The sequence below is a fragment of the Narcine bancroftii genome, chromosome 2 (genome assembly GCF_036971445.1).
Source record: "Narcine bancroftii isolate sNarBan1 chromosome 2, sNarBan1.hap1, whole genome shotgun sequence".
NCBI lineage: Eukaryota > Metazoa > Chordata > Chondrichthyes > Torpediniformes > Narcinidae > Narcine > Narcine bancroftii.
In genome coordinates, this window is record NC_091470.1 from 364,705,565 (window position 1) to 364,727,506 (window position 21,942).

The 21,942-nt window shown below is 42.4% G+C and overlaps 1 protein-coding gene across 7 annotated transcripts in view; it reads right to left on the reverse strand.

Moving 5' to 3' along the window:
• LOC138755825 (intermembrane lipid transfer protein VPS13B-like) overlaps nt 1–21,942 on the reverse strand; it is a 1,263,706-nt gene that overhangs the window by 280,109 nt on the left and 961,655 nt on the right. For all 7 annotated transcript variants that reach the window (XR_011352575.1, XM_069922506.1, XM_069922508.1 and 4 more), the window contains 2 exons: nt 12,106–12,232; nt 9,524–9,667 (listed from right to left, as the gene is read on the reverse strand). Coding sequence is in view for 6 of the 7 variants with exons in the window: in XM_069922506.1 (XP_069778607.1) it covers nt 9,524–9,667; nt 12,106–12,232 (271 nt within the window). In the remaining variant the exon portion in view is untranslated. The remainder of the gene's footprint in view (nt 1–9,523; nt 9,668–12,105; nt 12,233–21,942) is intronic.

The following is a 21,942-nucleotide window of genomic DNA, read 5'->3' on the forward strand; positions in this document are numbered from 1 at the left end:
TTACTTGGTTACAGGATCTCACATCCTGCAAGAAGGACCTATTTCCCAGCCTGGCAGTCCTGATTTTGATGCCAAAGACACGATGTGATGGATGATATCGAGAAGATAGAAGCACTAATTCGAGATTCTATCACAGGTTCAAATTTAAATTAGCTGTTCTTTAAACTATTTTTTTGAGGTAGATAACTACCATTGGCCATTTAATGTTCATCGCAAATTTCCCTTGAACTAAGGCAACAATCTTGGTGGGTCTGAAGTCGAAGTCACACATAGTCCAAGCCTCGTAACAATGGCAGATCATGCTCCCTGAAGACATGAGTAAATTTGATGAAGTATTAAAACCATCCAGTGATTTCACAGTCATCACGTTGTCTGTCATTTGTTCCATCATTCCAGATTTTTTAAAGTTACTTGAATTTACTTTCCCATGGGATTTAACTCATAATAGGATTTGAACTCTGCGTCAATGGCAGAGACCATTTCTGCGAGCCATTAATTTGACCACCATCCTATCCAGTCCTCACTAAAGAGCTTATAACGGAAAAGGTAATTGTAAATTATCAGAAAGCATTAAAAATCCTTGTGAATTAAAGTCCTTGTTAAATAAATTAACTGTCCATGCCCTTTCTGAGACATAAATTACTTTAGGTCCACTGAAGCTCTTGACTTTCAACAACTTTATCAATTCACGGTAATTAGAGATGCCATAACAGAGGCAGAACAAGAGTTTGGCACAGACTTGATGGCCTGAAGGGTCTGCTTCTCTGTTGCATTATTCCATGATTCTATGAATATTTCCCTGGTGGCCATTTAGATTTGAACAAGTTTTTGGATCAAGACTGGGTTATTAGAGGCGGCGGTTAGCGCAAAACTGTAACAGCGCCAGCAATCAGGGCCAAGGTTCGAATCCTGTGCTGTCTATAAGGATTTTGTACATTCTCCCTGTGTTTGCGTGGGTTTCCTCCGGGTGCTTCGGTTTCCTCTCACCATTCGAAACGTATGGGGGTTATAGGTCCATTGGGTGCAAATAGGCAGAACAGGCCCAAAGGCCGGAAGAGCCCGTTACTGTGCTGTACGTCTAAATTTAAATTTATAATCACACTTTGTTTTGATTTTCATGGATGTCGAATAGAGATAGCAAAGAAAGAAACGAGACTTCAAGACGATAGAAAAAATATCAGAGAAGTAAAGAGAAAATAAAATAAAGCACCTCTCATATCTCAGAAATATACTAACTTTGTTTTTCAACAAAGACAAACTTCACACATTTGTAAGTTACAAAGTGGAGAGATTCAAGTCAGGAAAGTCAAACAGTTCCAGTAAAAGCACAAAAATGCTGGAGGTCTCACAGAGTCCATTGGAGGTAAAGATGTTGTCCTGATGTTTCAGGCCTGAGCCCTTCTCCAAGGTGTAAGTAAAAAATCGGCAGGCACTTGAACTAAAAGGCTGGGGAGAAGGTCTGACAGAGCAGACCAACAAACTAAAAGTGCTAACTGGATAGGGATAGGAAGATGGGAGAGAGAAAAGGGGAGAACTGATTGGAGGGGGCAGGATGGCTTTCTGAATACAGAGCTGGTGGAAAGTAGAAGCAGGAGAAAGGGAAGAGAGAGTGAGAGAGAGAGAGAGAGAGAATGAGCTAGATGAATGAAGATTACAAGGTGGGGGGGAGGGGGGAGGGAGGGTAGTGACTAACAGAAACTCGAGAACTCTACATTAATGCCATCCGGTTGGAGGTTGCCTAGATGGAATAATAGGTGCTGTTGCTCCAATTTGCAGGTGGTCTCAGTCTGGCAGGATATGAGACCATGGACAGACATATTAGCAAGGGAATGGGGCGGAGAATGGAAACACTTCTCATCACAAATTACGTTCCAATCTTTCAATGTCGTACAAATCAAATCTAAGGGGCCATCTTGTCACTGCATGTCTGCCTGATTGCGTCTTTCTTCGTTGGAGCTGGCTATTGTGAACTTATCATGTTTGCTAATCATATTGCAGAAAGACTTCGCCCACTCTCCAGGGAGCATCATTGAATTGCAGTGCATTCATTCCAAGCTCATTGCAAGCTTAGGTCAGTGAAATAAACATTCCTTAAACAATGCTTGGACAGAGTGCACTACCATCATTCCTGGTTTGTTTCAAATTCAGAGACTTCGCAAAACAAATGATGAGAGTAATTCCCTGAATAAATCTTCACGCCAATGACAGGATGAAGACTTGGGCAATTCTTTGGCTGTACAAGCTGGAGGAGACCTCGCTTGTGTTCCTCATTTACCAGTATATTTCTCTTTTCTTCATTTTGTAAGACAAATCTACCTCAATTCCACACCCAGCCAAAATATAAATTTCAGCATTTCCAACTGAGCCTGAAATTTGTGCACAGTGTCATCATGTTATGAAGTGATACGACAGGGACACAGGCCTTTCAGCCCATTAAGCCCATGTTTCCACACATTTAACGTTAATCCCTTTTTTATTCTCAGAATAACAACCTCTCCCTTAATGTCAACAAAACAAAGGAGCTGGTCATTGATTTCAGGTAAAAGAGGAGAGCACTTGTCTCTGCGAATGTCACAGGAGGGGAACTTCAGGTTCTTTGTAGTAATTATGTCCATCAATCTGTCCTGGTCCAAACACTTCAATGTTACAACTAAGAAAGTGCTCCAATGACCCTGCTTTCTCAGAAGCCGAAGGAAATTTACTGTTTCCCCAAGATCTTGCGTTAATTTTCACTGAAGCACCATAGCAAGTATCTTGGCCAGATGCATCACACAGCTCTGTCCAAGATCTCAGAAAACTGCAGATAATGGTGAACTCTGCTCAGGACACCATGCAAACCAACCTCCCCTCCATTGATAGCGGGCATCTTGGGAAAGCTGCCCACTCATCTCACCCGGGTCAAACTCACATTTCAGATTTATTGTCAGAGTACATACATGACATCACATGCACCCCTGAGATTCATTTTCCTGCAGGCGATGCAAAATGACCACTTAGCGGTAATGCAAAAAACCAAACGTGAGAAGATAAGTACACATGCAAGCAAGTAAAAAAGTAACGAAAGCAGTTAGTGCACTGCCTTTACAGAGCCAGCAATTGGGATTTGTCTGTAAGGAGTTTATACGTTCTACCCGTGTCTGCATGGATTTTCTCCGGAGACTCCGGTTTCCTCCCACCCTTCAAAATGTACCGAGGATGTAGGTTAATGGGGTGTAAATTGGGCGGCACGGATCTGTGAGCCGAAATAGCCTGTTACCGTGCTGTATGTCTAAATTTAAAATTTAAATAAAAAAAATTAACATTTAAATACAGAGATTTAAAAAATTCAATAAAATGCAAAAGCAAGAGCCCTTAAATGAGGCTCTCCCTGAGTTTGTTGAGGAGGTGTCTGATGGTGGAGGGGGAGCAACTGTTCCTGAACTTGGTGGTGAGAGTCTTGTGGCACCGGCACCTCTTTCCTGCTGGTAGCAATGAGAACAGAATGTGTACTGTGTGGTGTGGATCTCTGACGGCAGCGATCCCCGTAGATCAATGGTTCTCAACCTTTTCCTTTCCACTCACATCCCACATTAAGTATTCCCTATGGCAGAGGTGCTCTGTGATTAGTAAGGGATTGGTTAAGGTGGTATGTGGGTGGAAAGAAAAAGTTTGAAAACCACTGTTTTAATCGTCCCTCATTGACTCGTTATGTGCATGGTTTCAGAACTCCAAAGGAAATGGGCCAATGACAAGTTTTCTCAGGCAAAATATTTCAGTAACAATTGGGTCTAGAGCAGTGATTCTCAACCTTCCCTTCCCACTCACATCCCACCTTAAGCAATCCCTTACTAATTACAGAGCACTGATGGCATAGAGATTACTTAAAGTGGGATGTGAGTGGAAAGAAAACGGTTGAGAACTACAGATGTAGATGCTCTTGATGGTGGGGAGGGTTTTGCCTGTGATGAACCTGCAGATTCAAGGACAGTTTCTTTCCTGCTGTTTTCAGACTTTGAAAAAGTCCTCTCATTTGGTAAAAGATGATGCCCTTGCACATTTTGAACTGCACTCTTCCCTACACCCTGCACTTGGCCTTTGTTACTGAATTTTCTGCACTCTTAGACTTACTATAATACTACACCCTGCACTTTTATTTTATCACTGCAGTATCTGTTGTTCAGAAGTATGAAGTGGCTTGCCTGGATAGAACACAAAATAAAGCTCTTCACTGTATCTCAGTAGGCTTGACAACAAACAATTCTCAACAACTCCCATGGATTCTACCACTCACATACCCACCAGGGGCATTTAACTGTGGCTAATTAACCTCACAAACCAGACACCTTTTGGATGTGGGCGAAAACCGGAACACCCACAGGAAGAATGTGCAAACTCAAAACAGGCAACACCTAAGGTCAGAAGTGAACCCAGGTCACTGGTGCTGTGAGACAATAACTCGACTTGCTGCACCATCTTTGGCCAAAAACATATTTCTCTCCTACTATTTTCTGTTTTTATTTCAGTTGTCTATCAACTGCAGTTTTTTTTTATTTGAAGAATGCCACGGTTAGCACAACTCTGTTAAAGCACCAGCAATCAGGACTGGGGTTTGAATCCCATGCTGTCTGTAAGGAGTTTCTACTTTCTCCCCATGTCTGCGCTGGTTTTCCCTGGATGCTCCGGTTTCCTCCCACTGTTCAAAATATACCGGGGTTGTCAATTGGGTGTAAATGGGCGGCACGGGCTCGTGGGCTGAAAGGGCCTGTTACCGGGCTGTACATCTAATTCAAAAAATTTAAGAAATTGGGACTGCATTATCTCGAACTTCAAGGAATTAAAGAAAATCTCCATGGAACTTATAGGGCTTTAACTTTCAAGAGATGGATTATTTTGTTGTCACGTAATAGTACATAACATGTAATATTACACAAAATTGCCTTCTGCCTGCCATAAGGCTGACAAAGAGTCACCATTACTGTCGCGCGGCGCCCCCTTACAGCACGAGAAAAAGAAATGCAAAAGAGAGTCCGTTCAGAAACACTGAGTGTTATGGATTCACCTCCAGTGCTCCAACAGACTCCTGTTCAATTCATTAGAACCTGAGCTCCAGATCCAAATCTCCAACATGTTCAGGAAGCCTTCAGGACCTGAGGCCCTTCTTCACAGAGTGAATGCAGGGAAAATGTTTCTCGTGTGATGAACCTGGGAATGGGTGTGAGCACAGATTGGGAATAAGGGGCAGATCGTGTAGGAATGAGTCAAGAAAAAGTATGTCCTCACTTGGAAGACTTTGGACTTACTCATCATAGAGAAGATTTGGCCACTGGATTTCCGGATGCTTAGAGAATAAACAATTATATCCTAATAATGGAAAATAATGCTAACGTAAAATTCAGCTATAAACTTGATGAATAGCTAAACAGGCTCTTAGGGCAAAAGGCTAATAACAGTACAGAACAGTGTCTGACTAATGTAAATCTGCAACACAAAAATCAAATCTTTCCCTACCTCAACACGCATTACACTGTATTTGTCTTACATTCATGTGCTTTTTGAATGCCCCGATTGTACCAGCCTCCACCATCGTCCCCGGCAATGCATTCCAGGTATCCACTACTTTCTGTGCAAAACAATGTACCTCTGACATCTGCCCTGAACTTTCCTTATTCACCTTAAACACAAGTCCTCTGCTATTGTCACTCCAAGAAAAAGGTGCTGGTTGTCCACCTAAGGGAGGGTTGAAGAACGATTAGGTTTGCTGTGAAGTCAGTTTACATAAGGTCTGCGCAACATTATGCCCTTTTCTTTACTGAAATGTTCTATGTTCATTATCTTAAGTATTTGAATCCAACATTCAATACAGAAAATTGTAAAGCATGGGATCAAAAGGTGAAGTCTTGTTCCTGGAGCTTTTGTTGCTATGTTAAGCTACAGTGTACAGTACAATACAATGTGGTTTATGGTGTGAAAAATAAAAAATTTTAAAAAAAAAATTCCTCTATTAATTTGCCCTGCAACCCACTGTCATGTTCAAAAACTTCCTTTAAACCAGAGACAAATTGCTAAATTATTGAGCATACCGCTTTCTTTTCCTGAAAATGCACATTCTGTTGATTTTAGTCCAGGGAGTTTGCCAGGTGGGGGTTGTCAGAGATGAACATTGCTACAACATAGAGACAGGCCCTTCGTCCCATGATGCACAATGAAATCAATCTCCTCTGCCTGCGCAGCCAAATCCCTCCATTCCCTGCATGTTCATGTGTCTGCCTAAGTGCATCTTAAAGATTGCTGCCAAACGTGCTTGGAAAACCTCCCAGGAAGAGCGTTCCAGGCACCTGCCACTCTATGTAAAAAAAAAAGAATCCCGTCTCGCATATCTTCTTTAAAATTTACTCCTTTTACCACTCGTGTTTGATATATACACCCTCAGGAAAAGACTCTGGCTTTCTACCAGATCTTTGCCTCTCCGAAGTTTAGATCAGGTTGGCCCCCCCCCCCTCCACTTAGCCTCCGAAGCTCGCGAGTACACAATAGGTCAAGTGCAGTACATGAAAGTGCTGCAGAGACTCAGCAGGTCATGCAGGATCCATAGGAAGTCAAAAGCAGTGGGTGTTTCGGGCCTGAGCCCCTCACATCTTCTGCATCCTCTCCAAAGTCTCCTCATTCTTCCTGGAATGCAACACCCAGAACTGCACACAATCGTCCAAATGTGGACTTAACGATAGTTTGACATAGCAACAATATGACTTGCAGATTTTAAACTCAATGTCTTTCCGAGATGAAGGCAAGTATGCCATACACCTTCTTTGCCATTTATCAACCTGCACTACCACTTGCAGGGAACAACGGACTTTCACCGTTTACGTCGCTGCTCCTAAGACTTCTGCAATTTACTGTATATAATTGGCCTCCCACAGTGCAATACCTCACACATTTAAACAATGACAGCCCTCAAGCAAAGTCAAAACATGCACCTTATCAAATATGTAAACTCGACACAACATTAAATACCTTTTGATCATATTTCAGAATCAATGAATTATCGAAGTGGAATTCAACAATATCAGTAAGAGTGCAGGCAATCTCTGCATTTCGGGTAACAGAAATTCGCCCCTATAGAATTCACAAATCACTTCCCAAAAGTTTGAGATACAGAATAAAATACAGAATTTATGTGGGGGGGGGGGGGGGGTGGTGAAAAGGAATATAAATAAACAAAGATTTTTTTCAACTTGTATTTCTTGGCGACACGACCTCATGATGTAATTTCGTGGGCCCGAAGTTATGGTGCTGTATGCCTAAATTTTAATTTTGCGCCCTCTCCATACCCAAACTTCACCCCCAATGAGGAAGTACTGCATTGTGAATATTTAATCTACTTGCATAAAATTCTGAAAAGGAACGATTGTTAACGACCACATGGCAGCACACTGTTACAGCACCTGCGATCGGGGCAGGGGTTCAAATCTGATGCTGTAAGGAGTTTGTATGTTTTCCCTGTGTCTGCGTGGGTTTCCTCCGGGTGATCTGGTTTCCTCCCACCTTTCAAAACATACAGGAGTTGTAGGTCAATTGTGTGTAATTGCGCAGCACAGGCTGATGGGCCAGAAGGGCCAGTTACCGTGTTGTATTTTTAAATTTTAATTTATAAATTTAAGTTGGAAATGTTAAAAAATTATTTTAAATTAAATTTAAACATATAGCAGGCCATTTCGGCCCGCAAGTCTGTGCCGCCCAATTTACACCCAATTAACCTACAACCGCCCCCCAGCCCCGGTACATTTTGAATGGTAGGAGGAAACCGAAGCCCCTGGAGAAAACCCACACAGAGACGGGGAGAACGTACAAACTCCTTACAGACAGTGTGGGATTCGAACCCAAGTCCCGATCACTGGCGCTGTAAAATGTATGCTTTTTAATTTAAAAAATGAAATTGAAATGCTGGCGACTTCTACCACTGGCACACTTCTAAATTTTCTCAGGTGACTTTTCCTCTAAATTTCCCCCAAATGTCAAAATGTAAAAATATCACTGGCAAGCCAAATTAAAAGATTTTTAGTGGATTAAAAAATCAAAACAGAAAAAGATGGAGATTAAAAACCAAGAAACAAAAATAATGTAAGACCTGCGTACAAAGTCTACCTTTCATGACTAAAATTTGCCGCAAAATGCTCTCCAGCCCATGAAGTAGTGTTACAGAATGCAGACGTGCTGCAGCTAATTTGCACACAGCAAGCTTCTCCAAGCAGCCAAAAGATAGAGTGCACATGATCTGTTTTGACGGTGCTGAGAGAGGAATAAATATTGGCTATACATGGAAAAACTTCCGTTTTTCTACCAACTGTGCGTTTAGAACATCCACGCTAGCATTTTATTGAGAAAGACATCACTTAGGCAGAGAGATTTCTTTAAGCTCCATGGGCAAAGAAAGGTTACTTCCATGGAAAATTAATCTGGCTACAGCTCTGAAATTCATAACAAAGTACGATGTTTTATAAGGGATAAACGGGTCAGCAGACGACAAAGTAAGAAAATACACTCAGAAATAATATTTAAATGAGCACTAAATGTGCCAAAAAATACACTATTGATTGACAAAAAAAAGTACTCATGGTCCGAAAATTCAGAAATACTTCTCCCTTCCAATTAAAGTTCAACACCACAATCTGCGGACCATATTGGTGTGAACTGTCCGATTTGAATCCCCAAGCACTTTCTAGCTTCCAAAAGAAAACCATACACATAGCATGAGATGGTAATGCGATATTCTACAAGGCATAATCTGTGTTATTCTTCATTTTTTTAAATGTCAACTACAGTTTAAAAGACCATTGTTTACCTCCCAACTCCATACATCAGTTGTCCCTAATGAGATCATATTTCCATTGGAACATTCAACAGGGTTCCCCTTTGTTGCCTGTTTCTTTGTCTTGGCTTTTGAAATGCTGGCAACCAGATTTCATGTGACTCAAAGGGACACAAGAGACGGCAGATGCTAGAATCTGGAGCAAAAACACAAACCGCTGGAGGGATTCAGCGGGTCGAGCAGCATCTATGCTGAGGGGGGAGGGGGAGGAATGGAACTGTCAACGGCTCGAGTTGAGACCTCAAATGTCAACAGTTCCTTTCCCTCCAAAAATGCTGTTCAGCCCACTGAGTTCTTGCCAACAGTTGGTGCTTTTTTTTGGGCTTTGAAAAACCTTGGAGCCGCAGGCAAGTTACATGTGGTTGAAGTTTTTTCGTGAATTTTAGCGTAACGTGAATCATAAACAGTAGCGCGGAGCAATTGGGCTGAATGACCTGTTGGGCTGAATGAACTGTTGCTATGTTGTAAATTCAGCATCACTCATGGGCTATAATGGCTTGGGTTTGCTCATTGTGTGATTCTGTTAATCTGTTGCATTGTGTATGTTACAGACTTATTTTTAATGACATTGTCCTTCCTTTGTCCTCATGTTGAAATTTTATTTTCCCCTTTGGAACTGGTAATCCAAAAATTGGAAAAAAAATTGAGAAAGCAAATTGAAATCAGGTGTGAGATTACCTCTGCTGTTTGGTCTGGCACGTCCACCCCGAACATATTGGCTTGCACCAGTTGCTGTAGGAGTCGTACTTGGGCTACGCTGAGGAAGAAATCCAGACTTGTGGTAATGTTGACTTCCAGTGAATGGCCGCACACAACTATTTCCTGCAAAGGTATCATTCATAAATTACAAACAATCTGATTTCCTGCATTGTGGAGCCATATGAACGTTTCAAGACAAGAATATCAAAATAAAATTCGAAGGTAGCACAGTTAGCATAGCGGTTTAGCACGCAATTACAGCGTCAGTGATCTGGGTTCGAATCCGGTGCTGTCTGTAAGGAGTTTGTGCATTCTCTCCATGTCTGCGTGGGTTTCCTCTGGTGCTCCTGTTTCCACCGATCCTCAAAAAAAATGCAGAGGGCTTGTAGGTTAATTGGGCTTGTGGGGCAGAAAGGCCTGTTACTGTGTTCTATGTCTCAAGTTTACATGTGACACACATACAAATAAGTAGTAAATCCAAGTCAACACAAGAGTGGTCTCCACTGGTTCAGAGAAAGTTTCATCAGACTTGAGGGAATACTTACATCGTCACAAAGCTCGTTCATCTCGAGCCTACTCTTGTATTTGGTCAGTTCATAGGTGATACATGACTTCATGTACCCATGTTAGTTTTGTAATTCTTTAACAATCTTAGTTATGAAAAACTCTTCAATATCTATTTTGAAATGTTGAACTGCTCCCTCAGTGTCTCTGCCCCAGTCAATCACACTTGGATTTTCAGGCAGGAATATCATATTTCCATTGACCTCTTTCAGTCTGTTCCACGTTCGAAGAGCAAGAGCGACTCTTTGTAAATTGAACTGGATGCGATTAGAAACAACAGCAAAGGATCTCAAAATGCACACAGCGTCGATTGACTGACCATGGTTATCTATGGGTACTATCTGATCTGCTGAACTCAGGATTCCAGTATCTCCAGCCTTTATGTTTCTCCTGACATTAGAAACTAACTGAATAACTGACTGATGAGTCTTCATCTTACTCAAGCCAGAAATATCTTTTATTTAGCAGTTTGCATTTAAGGCTTGTCATCAAGTTGGTAAAATTCTGAGAGAATTCATAGCAATGTAAACAAGTAAAATTTGGTATCAAGCCACTTAAGGAGATCTGAGGGCAAATGACTAAATGTTTGATTAATGCTGTGGGTTTTAAGAGATGTTTATGATGGGATTAAAAAAAAGAGAAGTTTCGGGAAAGAATTTCCAAGCAACTAGCCACTAATGGTTGAATAACAACACGATTAGTGTAGCGGTTAGCGCAATGCTATTAAAGCACTAGTGACCCAGGTTCGAATCTGGTGCTTTCTGTCAGGGGCTTGTACGTTCTCCCTGTTTTTGTGTGGATTTCCATCAGATGCTCTGGTTTCCTCCCACCCTTCAAAGACGTACTCCAGTTGTAGGTTAAGTGGTGAATTTGGTCGGCACAAGCTTGTGGGCCGGAAGGGCCATGTCAAAATTTAAATAACTAAAGTCAAGCATCTCTAATTGGGTTGAACCAGAGGAACATCAATAACGTAGGAGATTGGAGAGAGAAGAATTTTAGTTAACACACAAGAGAAGTAGAAGCAATGGCATACATCCTCCCAGTTGCATGTCATTTCAGCTCCCCTTCCTATTCCCACACCAACCTTTTCATTCATGGATATTTCCATTGCCAGGATGTGTTTCAGTGTAAACCCAAGAATGTTACCACTTATTCCGACTAATATGAACAATTACTTTTTCCAATTTTAAATACCCGGTAACCCTCACCTCCTCTCCCATTTTTGTCCCCTATCCCAGACCCACCTTTCTACCCTCCCTGCTGATTTCATTCACCCACCAGATTTCCCCTCCCTGTCTGGTTCCATCTCTCCATTACCTGCCCCCATTATCACAATCAGATTCCAGCAGGTGTCTCCATCTGCCCTTTATTTCCTGCTTTCATTGCCTGCTTCCACCTATCGCACCCCACCCTCTTGGCTCCCAACTCAACCCTTTTTCTCCAGCAGGTTTTACCTGCCCTTCATCCTTCACTCCACCTGGATCCACCCACCAACTTCTGGCCCGTCTCACCTCTTCCCATCCCCTCTTTAAAGTGACTATCTTTCCTCTCCACCCTCAACCACAATGAAGGGTTTCAACACAAATGGTTTTTTTTTTAATTAAATTTAGACATGCAGCATGATTACAGGCCATTTCATCCCACAAGCCTGTGCTGTTCAATTACATCCAACTGACCAACAACCCTCGCCTGGTATGTTTTTGAAAGGTGGGAGGAAACTGGAGCACCTGGAGGAAACCCACGCAGATACAGGGAGAACGTTATACTCAACCGCGGATTTGAACCCCGGTACGAATGGCTGGTGCTGTAACAGCATTGCACTAATTGTGCCGCCCTTATCCACAGTTCCTCTTCCCCCACCACACACGCTGAGTTCCTCCAGCAGATTGTTTTTGTTTTGCTTTTGAAACAACTTTAATGGATGGAGAAAATCGATGGCAAATGGGCCATTTTACCATTGCTAAAGGTATGAGCTCATTAAAATTTACATTACTGACCTCAGTCTGTGTATTTTCTGGTGAGAGTTGTTTTTTGAAAAGAATGGCAGGGGCAGCTGTTAACCGCACAGTGAAATCCGTCAAAATTGGTGTTAAAATTGCCCGTCGTTCTTGATGACGTCGAATACTTGATAAAAAGACAAATGGAAATGGCAATGTTATTCATTCTCTGAATAAGCTTACATAACTCCATTATTTTCAAGCAATTAAATCAGATAGGTCACCTACCCAGCATAGCAGTTAGAACAACCCTGTTACAACGCCAGCAACTGGGACTGGGGATCGAATCTCACGCTGTGTGTAAGGAGTTTGTACGTATCCCAGTGACTGCGTGGGTTTCCCCTGGGGGCTTTGGTTTCCTCCCACCGTTTGAAACATACTGGGGGTGTAGGTCAATTGGGTTGCACAGGATCATGGCCAAAAGGGCCTGTTACCATGCAGTACGTCTAAATTTATATTTAAAATTTAATTTAAATTTAATATCACATAAACATGACACATCTTAATAACTCAGATTTCAGATTTATTGTCAGAATACATACATGACATCACATACAACTCTGAGATTCCATTTTCCTGCAGGCGAAAATGAAGCAAGACTCAGGCCAAAATGTTCACCGAAGGGATTCAGGAAAGGTGAATTAGTGGGGCAGAGAGGCCCAAGTTACTGTTCATGCTATGGAGTTTCAACACATTCCTCACTCTCTTGTCACCCCCATTCACAGGCCTGGTGTCCTGCTGAGAAGGGAGAAGTCAGGGCAGGCCATAGAGGAAAGGGGCAGCACGATTGGCGTAGCAGTTAGTGCAGTGCCTTTACAACACCAGTGATCGGGACCAGTGTTTGAATCCCGCGCTGTTTGTAAGGAGTTGTACCTTCTCCCCATGTCTGCACGGGTACTCTCTAGGAGCTCCAGTTTCCTTCCACCGTAGGTCAATGGGGTGTTAATTGGGTAGCACAGACTTGTGGGCCGAACTGGCCTGTTACTGTGCTGTATGTAAAAACTTAAAGGATGGAAAGGATGCAGGAATGATTCACAAAGATACAACTGGGAACTGATCGGCTTGAGATGGAGAGGTTGGCTAGGCAGGGCTTGTTTACCCTGGGACACAGGAGGCTGAGGGGAAGACCTCACAGAGCTTTGTAAAGTCAAGAGGCTCAGAAAAATAGGTGATCTCCACCTTTATCCCAATGCAGGGGAGTGTAAAGTGAGGGGGCATAGGTTTCAGGTGAGAGGAAAAGCTTTGAAAGGGACCTGAGGAGCATGCAGAGGGCAGTAGGGATATGGAAAGAGCGGCCAGAGGAAGTGGTGGTTGGGTACATTTACAATATTTACATGACATTCCAACATGGCACATGGATAGAAAAGGTGTGGAGGGACATGGGCCAAATGCAGGCAACTGGGACCAATTCAGATGGGCAATGACCAGCATGGGTAAATTGGACTGAAGGGCCTATTTAGCTGCAGTAAAGTTCAATCTATGACCTATGAAGGTACTGTTCCTGAACATCAAGGGCTATTGATTCAGGTGATGTATTAAGGGAGGCTCAGTTAGTGTAGAGGGTGGCGCAATGTTATTACAGTGCCGGTTCGAATGCAGCACTGTGTGTAAGGAATCTGTATGTTCTCCCTGTGTCTGCGTGGATTTCCCCTGGGTGCTCTGGTACGGGGATTGTAGGTTGATTGGTGTATTTGGATGGCACGTGCTTGTGGGCCGGGGGCCTGTTACTTTCTGTACGTCTAAGTTAATGGCGTGGTAGCTTGGGGGAGTCTTGGAAGCTCTCCTCGCAATAAGCAGAGGGGTAAAGACTGTTACTTTCTGCTCAAAATTGTCCTTGCTTTGCTTTTGCTGTTGTCCTGATGCTGGAGCACCCTGCCGCCTTAAAGCATTAGAAATATAATCTCATCTTCCTGAAGCAGAACGCCACATCCCGTCCCATGTCAGGGAGACCCTGATGTTGGCCAGCTTCACCTCATATGATTGCTCTTTTTACCATTTAACTTCCCAACAATTGACCAATCTCCTGAGGTAATTATGGTAAAATTCCCTCTAAAGTCAGTCAAACAATATAACTTAATATATTATTCAGCAAAACAGGTGTCCAATTTTCTCAATTTAGAAAAAGAATGTAGTTTGAGGAAAGCCATTGAGAATAATTCAAAAATGAAGGAAGTTCTGCAATCTGTTTCCCTTTGTGGGGAAATGCAGGACGAGGGGGTCACTGTTTAAAAATAGGTGATCGTTCACTCAGAGTTGAGGCAATTTCTTTTTCTCTCTCGGGTCTTGAGCCTTTGGAACTCTCTTCGTCAAAGGTTACTGAAAGGAAAGTTTCTAAATATTCTTAGTCAGAGGTAGATAGATATTTGATAAGAAAGAGGGTGAAAGGTTAGCATGCAGAGGGAAAATGCAGTTACAATCAGATCGATGAGATCTTATTAAACAGTAAGGCAGGCTTAAGAGGCCAAGCAACCTTCTCCTGTTTCTAATTCGTACGTTGGTTTGTTGAAATCTCTGTTAAATTTCTCCTTAAGATGGATGCATTTACAATGACAATATAAAGGAATATTTCTTTTCTTTAAGAATACATTGAAGGTTTCTTTTTTTGCTACCCATAATCAAATCTGACTTTCTCAGGCAGTCCGGAACTTTTAGAGGGACTATCTTTCAAATGAGACACTGAACAGTTGATCTCTGTGCTCCACCTCAAAGTCTAACAGCACTATTATGAGGATCTGCAGGGGACATACCAAGTTCAAGTTCAATTTATTTGTCATCTGATTGTACCAATACAACCTGACGAAATAGCGTTCTCTGGCACACAGTGCAAACACGCATACAGGCATAACACAATACAGACATACAACACATATACCCACATAGTGGGTGCAAGCACATATGTACATAAGTTAAAATAAATACTCAATATATAGAGGTACCAACTAGAGAGAATGCAATACTGGATCTTCTTTTAGGGAACGAGACACAACAACAAGTATGTGTCGGGAAACATTTTGGGTCCAGTGATCAGAATGCCATTAGTTTCAAGTTAATTATGGAGAAGAATAGGTCTGGGCCTCGGGTTGAGATTCTAAATTGGAGAAAGGCCAATTTTGAGGAAATGTGTGGATTGGGGATGTCGTTTTCAGGCAAGGATGTGCAAGGTAAGTGGAGGACCTTCAAAGGTGACATTTTGAGAGCACAAAGTTTGTGTGCTCCTGTCAGGATTAAAGGCAAGGTTAGCACTCATTGGTTTTCAAGGAATATTGGAGATCTGCTCTGGAAGAAGAGAGATGTGTCGAGCAGGTATGAGCAACATGGAGCAAATGAGGTATTTGAGGAGTATAAAAATGGAAGAAAAACCTCAAGAAAATCAGGGAGGGTAAAAAAAAAGACATGAGTCTGCTTTGACAGACAATGTGAAGGAAAATCCTAAGGGTTTCTACGGGTATATTAAGAGCAAAAGGATAGTAAGGGACAAAATCAGTCCCCTTGAAGATCAGAGTAATTGGCTATGTATAGAGCTAAAAGAGATGGGGGGATATCTTAAATGGCTTTTTTTCATCAGTATTCACTCAGGAAATAGGCAGGGAGTCAAGGGAATTATGGAACCTATATAGATTAAAGAGGAGGAAATGCTTGCTGTTTTAAAACAAATAAGGTTGGATAGATCCCCAGAGCCTAACAAGATATTCCCTCAGACCTTAAGGGAGGCCAGTGTAGAAAATGCAAGGGCTCTGGCAGAAATATTTTTAAAAAAACAGAGAGTGGCAGTGGATAGTTGCTTCTCAGAGTGCAGAGAAGATTTACTAGGATGTTACCGGGTCTTCAGGAGTTGAGTTACAGGGAAAGGTTAAACAGGTTAGGAATTTATTCCTTGGAGCGAAGAAGAATGAGGGGAGATTTGATCGAGGTTTAACAGATTATGAGAGGGATAGACATAGTGGGTGCAAGTAGGTTTTTTCCTCTTAGATTGAGGGAGATAAATGCTAGAGGTCATAGTTTTAAGCTGAAAGGTGAAAGGTTTAGGGGGAACATTAGGGGAAAGTTTTTCACTCAGAGTGTGGTGGGAGTGTGAAATAAACTGCCATCTGGTATGGTGAATGCAGGCTCAATCTTGAGTTTTAAGAATACATTGGACAGATACATGGAAGAGATCTGTAGGGTTATGGAATGGAAGCAGGTCAATGGGAGTGGCAAAATAATGGTCACCACAGACTAGAAGGGCTGAATGGCCTGTATTATGTGCTGTAGCATTCTATGCTACTATGGTCCTTAGCTATGGGTGTGGTGCCAGAGGATTGGAGAGTAGCCCATGTTGCTTCGTTGCTTAAAAAAAAGATCCAAAAGTACTGAAACTTTAGGCCAGTGAGCCTGATGTCAGTAGTAAGTAAGTTATTGGAAGGAGTTCAAAGAGATCTGATATAGAATTATTTGGATAGCCAGAAACTGATTAGGGATAATCAACATGGCTTTGTATGTGGTAGGTTGTGTTTAACCAATCTTATGGAGTTTTTCAAGGAGGTTACGAGGAAAGCTGACAAAGGAAAGGCTGTGGATGTTGTCTATAAGATCCCATTTGGAAGGTTAATCAGGAAGGTTGAGACACTAGGTATTCATGGTGAAGTAGTGAACTGGATTCAACAATGGCTGGATGGGAGAAGCCAGAGAGTAGTAGTGGATGATTGCTTCTCAGACTGGAGCCCTGTGACTAGTGGTGTGCCTCAAGAATCAGTGCTGAGACCATTGTCGTTTGTCATCTATATCAATGGTCTGGATGATAACGTGGTAAATTGGATCAGCAAGTTTGCAGATGAGACTAAAATTGGAGGTGTTGTGGACAGCACAGAAGGTTTTCAAAACTTGCAGAGGGATCTTGACCAGCTGGAAAAATGGGCTGAAAAATGCCAGATGGAATTTAATGCAGACAAGTGTTAGGTATTGCATTTTGGAAGGATAAACCAAGAAAGAAAAAAACATGGTAAATGGTAGGGCACTGAGGATGACAGTAGGACAGAGGGATCTGGGAATACAGATACATAATTCCCTGAAAGTGGCGTCACAGATGGATAGGGTTGTAAAGAGAGCTTTTGGCATATTGGCTTCATAAGTCAAAGTATTGAGTACAGGAGTTGGGATCTTATGGTAAAGATGTATAAGACCTTGGTGAGGCCAAATTTGGAGTATTGTGTGCAGTTTTAGTCACCTCACTAGAGGATGGATATCAATAAGATAGAAAGAGTGAAAAGAAGATTTACTCGGATGTTGCCCGGACTTCAGGAACTGGGTTAGATGGAAAGGTTAAACAGGTTAAGACTTTATTCCCTGGAGTGTAGAAGAATGAGGGGAGATTTGATAGAGGTATTTAAAATTATGAGGGGGATAGAACAGAGAAAATGTAGATAGGGTTATTTCACTGAGGGTAGGTGAGGTATAAACTAGAGGACATGCGTTAAGTGAAAGGGGAAAAGTTTAGAGGGCACATGAGGGGGAAGTTTCACACAGAGCGTGGTGGGAGTGTAGAATGAGCTGCCAGTTGAGGTGTTGAATGCAGGCTTAATTTTAACATTTAATTAGAATTTGGACAGGTACATAGATGGGAATGGTATGGAAGGTTATGGACTGAGTGCAGGTCAGTGGGATTAGGCAAAAACAAATGGTTCGATACAGACTAGAAGGGCCAAAGGGGCCTGTTTCTGTGCTGTAGTGTTCCATGATTCTAATAAACAGTCCATGGTTCTAATAAACAGTAGACCCGTGTTTCTCAACCTTTTTCTTTCCACTCACATCCACTTTATGTAGTCCCTACGCCATCGGTGCTCTGTGATTAGTAAGGGATTGCTTCAGATGGTATGCGAGTGGAAAGGGAAGGTTGAGAATCACTGTTCTAGACCTGATTGTTATTAAAGTATTTTGCTTGAGAAAAATTGTCATTGGCCCATTTCCTTTGGAGTTCTGAAACCCTGCACATAACGAGTTAATGAGGGATGATTAAAACTGTGGTTTTCCACCCACATACCACCTTAAGCAATCCCTTACTAATCACAGAGCACCGATGGTGGGTGGAAAAAAAAAGGTTGAGAAGCCCTGCAGTAGAGTCACAGAGAATTGTTTTAGCAGTCATTAAATCAACTCACGTCCCTTGGGAAGAAGCTGTTCCTCAGCCTGGTGGTTCTGACTCAGATACTTCTCTATCTTTTTCCCAATGGATGTAGCTGGAAGATGCTGCATGCAGGGTGGTAAGGGTCCTCCCTGATATCTATGACCAAAGGTGCACTGGTCCCACAGTGAACATCAGTAAAAACAGATGACCTAGTTACAATCAGAGTGCTTCTTGTGGAAGCAAGCTCTGCACAAATTAGCTGCTGTGTGGCCCACCTTACATCAGAGATAAGATATCTAAATGATTTCACTGGCTATCAAGTGCTTTGGGGCAAGGAATGTTCTGAAGAAATGCAAGACTCTCTCTTCAATTGCATAATGGTTATCATTGCTGATGAGAACTTTTATTAAATGTCAACAGAATCACAAATGGGCAATGAGGAAGCGTGCAGGAGGGAAAATGATCAGCTAATTGTGGTGTCACACCAACAAGCTTGCCCTCAACATTGGGAATACCAAGGAGATGAGTGTGGCTTTCAGGAGGAAGTCAGGAGAACTCAGACCAGTCCTCATCGAGGGCTCAGCAATGGAGAGGATCAAGAACTTCAAATTCCTGGGTGTCAGCATCTCCGAGGATCTGTCCTGGAGCCTCCATGCCAATGCAATCACGAAGATGGCTCTCCAGTGGCTATAGCTTGTGAGGAGTTTGAGGAGATTCAGTATGTCACTGAAGACTATCTAAAATCTCGATAGGTGTACAGTGCAGAACATTCTGGCTGGTTGCATCAGTGTCTGGTATGAGGTGCCAATGCTCAGGACAAGAAAAAAACTCAAGAGGTGTTGTTAACTCGAGCTGGAACATCACGGACTCCAGTCTTCACTCCGTCAAGGACATCTACATGTGGTGGTGTCTTAAGAAAGCAGCCTCTATCCTCGAGGACCCCCACCACTCAGGCCATGTCAGGAAAAAGGTACCTGAAGACAAGCACTCAGCGGCGCAAGGACAGCTTCTTCCCCTCTGCCATCAGATTCCTGAATGAACAATGAACACTGACCCTGCCTTTTTCTTGCACTATTTTTTTGTAAGGTGGTGCATATTAACATTTGTCCAGTGACGGTGCCGCAAAACACAAATTTTGTAACATGATCATGATAATAAATTCTGATTTTGATTCTTAAGTTCTTCCAGTAAATGGCATCAAAGGGGTTAAAATCGGCATCGTGAAGAGTCGGGGAAGGATTATTGATTTTTTAAAAAATATTTCATTTAAATGATTATTGCTTTTGAAAAAAAAATGCCTAGCAGTCCTTTTCAATTCATGACCTCTCTTCCCAAGGCCAATTAGTGTGCTTTAACATACTATCTCAAGCAACATTTCATAAATATCTTCTGAAATAATTCATTTAAACTAAGCCTTTTTTTAGCCTTGCATTTGGTTGTTGAGCTCAACTTCACTCAGGCAGTCACAGATGGTACCAGTAAAGTGAACAATTTAGTTTGCTAATCCCAAATTCATGGCAGGATTTCCAAGGGTCCTCGCCCCATAAGATTTGAATTAGTGGACTTGAATTTCATAAGAATTTAGCTGTTGATGGAAAAACAGATCTTTTTTTACATCTGCAAAGTGGAATCTAAGGTGCACTTCTGAAGCATGTGGGGGCTTGATAAAAGCAGGGAATTGTAAGTCCTGTATAACAAAGAATTCCAAGACCCCCTTGGGGAGGAACTTAGGCAGAGATCTGAGTACAGCTCTATCTGCTTGCCAAGTCAAATAAGACTGGTCCACAACCAACAAGAAGCTTCCAAACACTCCTTGCTGCAATTGGTTGATTGGAATATCTATTTCAAATTGAAGAGTGCTGACCAGAAATAAACAACTTCAAGTCAAGTATTATCACCTGATTGCTCAAGTGCAACCTGATGAAACAGGGTTCTCCGGTTGTTGGCACAAGGTATGTCGATGCACAATCAGATAAAACTTACATACAGACAGACAATACATAAGAACAACTGTACATAGATACAAATAATTAGATATTGTTTCATGAATATGAGAGTCCTGGATGGCTAGTGTGAGCAGTTCCTTTGGTCGTTCAGCGTTCTCACTGCCCGTGGGAAGAAGCTGTTCCCCAGTCTAGTGATTGACACCCCTGCATCTCTTCTCTGATGGGAGAAACTGAAAGGTGCTGCATGCAGGGTGGAAGGGATGCTCAATGATTTTGCGCAGCCTCTTCAAACAACGACCCTGATAGATCACGTCAAAGGGGTGAGGGGGGGGGTGGAGGGAGACTCCAGTGATCCTCTTTGCCACTCTTATGGTCCTGTGGATTGGATCTCTGATCCATTTCTCTGCAGTAACCATACCGCGCTGTGATGCAGCCGGCCTGGATGCTCTTAATAGAGCTCCTATAGATGTGATGGTGGCCAGTAGATTTGCCCACTTCAGTCTTCACAGAGAGTGAAGTCGCTGTTGCACCTTCTTGATAAATGAAGAGATGTTGAGGGTTCACGATAGGCCACCAGTTAAGTAAACTCTGAGGAACTTGATGCTTTCCACTCTCTCCACTAAAGAGTTGTGATGTGAAGTCCTGAAGTCCTCGATCATCTCCTTTATCTTGTCCACACTGAGACTCAGATTGTTAGTCTTGCACCATATCACGAGATTTTTCACCTCTTCTCTGCAATGCGACTCATCTTCATTGCTGATGAGGCCAGTTCCTGTTGCAACATCTGCAAACTTGATTACACTGTTGGAGGTGGATCTGGTGATGCAGTTTAGGTCAGTAGCATGAACAGGAAAGGGCTGAGCACATAGCCCTGAGGTGCACCAGTGCTCTCGAAGGATGGTTCTGATCTTATGGAGAACCATGTAAAAATGCGTTCAAAGTTCTATGGTTTGGCTAGGGTGGTTAAGAAGGCATTTGGTATGTTAACCTTCATAAGTCATAACATAGAGAACAGGAGCTGGGAAGTGATGCTGTGACTGTTTAAGGCATTGGTGAGGCCAGGTTTGGAGTATTGTGCTCTGTTCTGGTTTCCAAATTATAGGAAGTATATAGATAAGGTGGAGAGGGTGCAGAGAAGATTTACAAGGATGTTGCCTGGCTTAAAATACCTAGAGTACAGAGAAAGATTGAAGAGGTTAGGACTTTATTCATTGGAACGTAGATGGTTGAGAGGGGATTTGATAGAGGAGTTTAAAATTATGAAGGGAATAGATAGACTAGTTGCAAGTAGACTCTTCCCCCTGAGAGTAGGGGAGGTTGAAACAAGAGGACACAAGTTGAGGGTAAGGGGGCAAAATTTTAGGAGAAACATTCTTCACCCAGAGAGTGGTGGCTGAATGGAATAATCTTCCGGAAGAAATAGTTGAGGCAGAGTTAATTCTTTAATTTAAGAGGAGGTTGGATATATACATGGATAGGAGGAGGTTGGAGGGTTATGGGCGGAGAATAGGTGGGGGGATCTAGCGGAGTTGTTCAAGTGAACTGGCGAGGACTTGAAGGGCCGAGATGGTCTGTTTCCATGCCATAAACTGTTATATGGTTAAAATGCTGCATAGCTAACGCAGAATTCTCTAAAGTGTCATTACAGCTTCAATGATACGAGAGTAGGCCAACTGATCTTTCTCACATTCTCAGCTATTTAGTGAGTTAATCAGGAAAGTATGCAGATGCTGTGATTGTGGTGCAACACTCAAAAGTTCAGCAGATCACACAGCATCTATAGGAAACCAA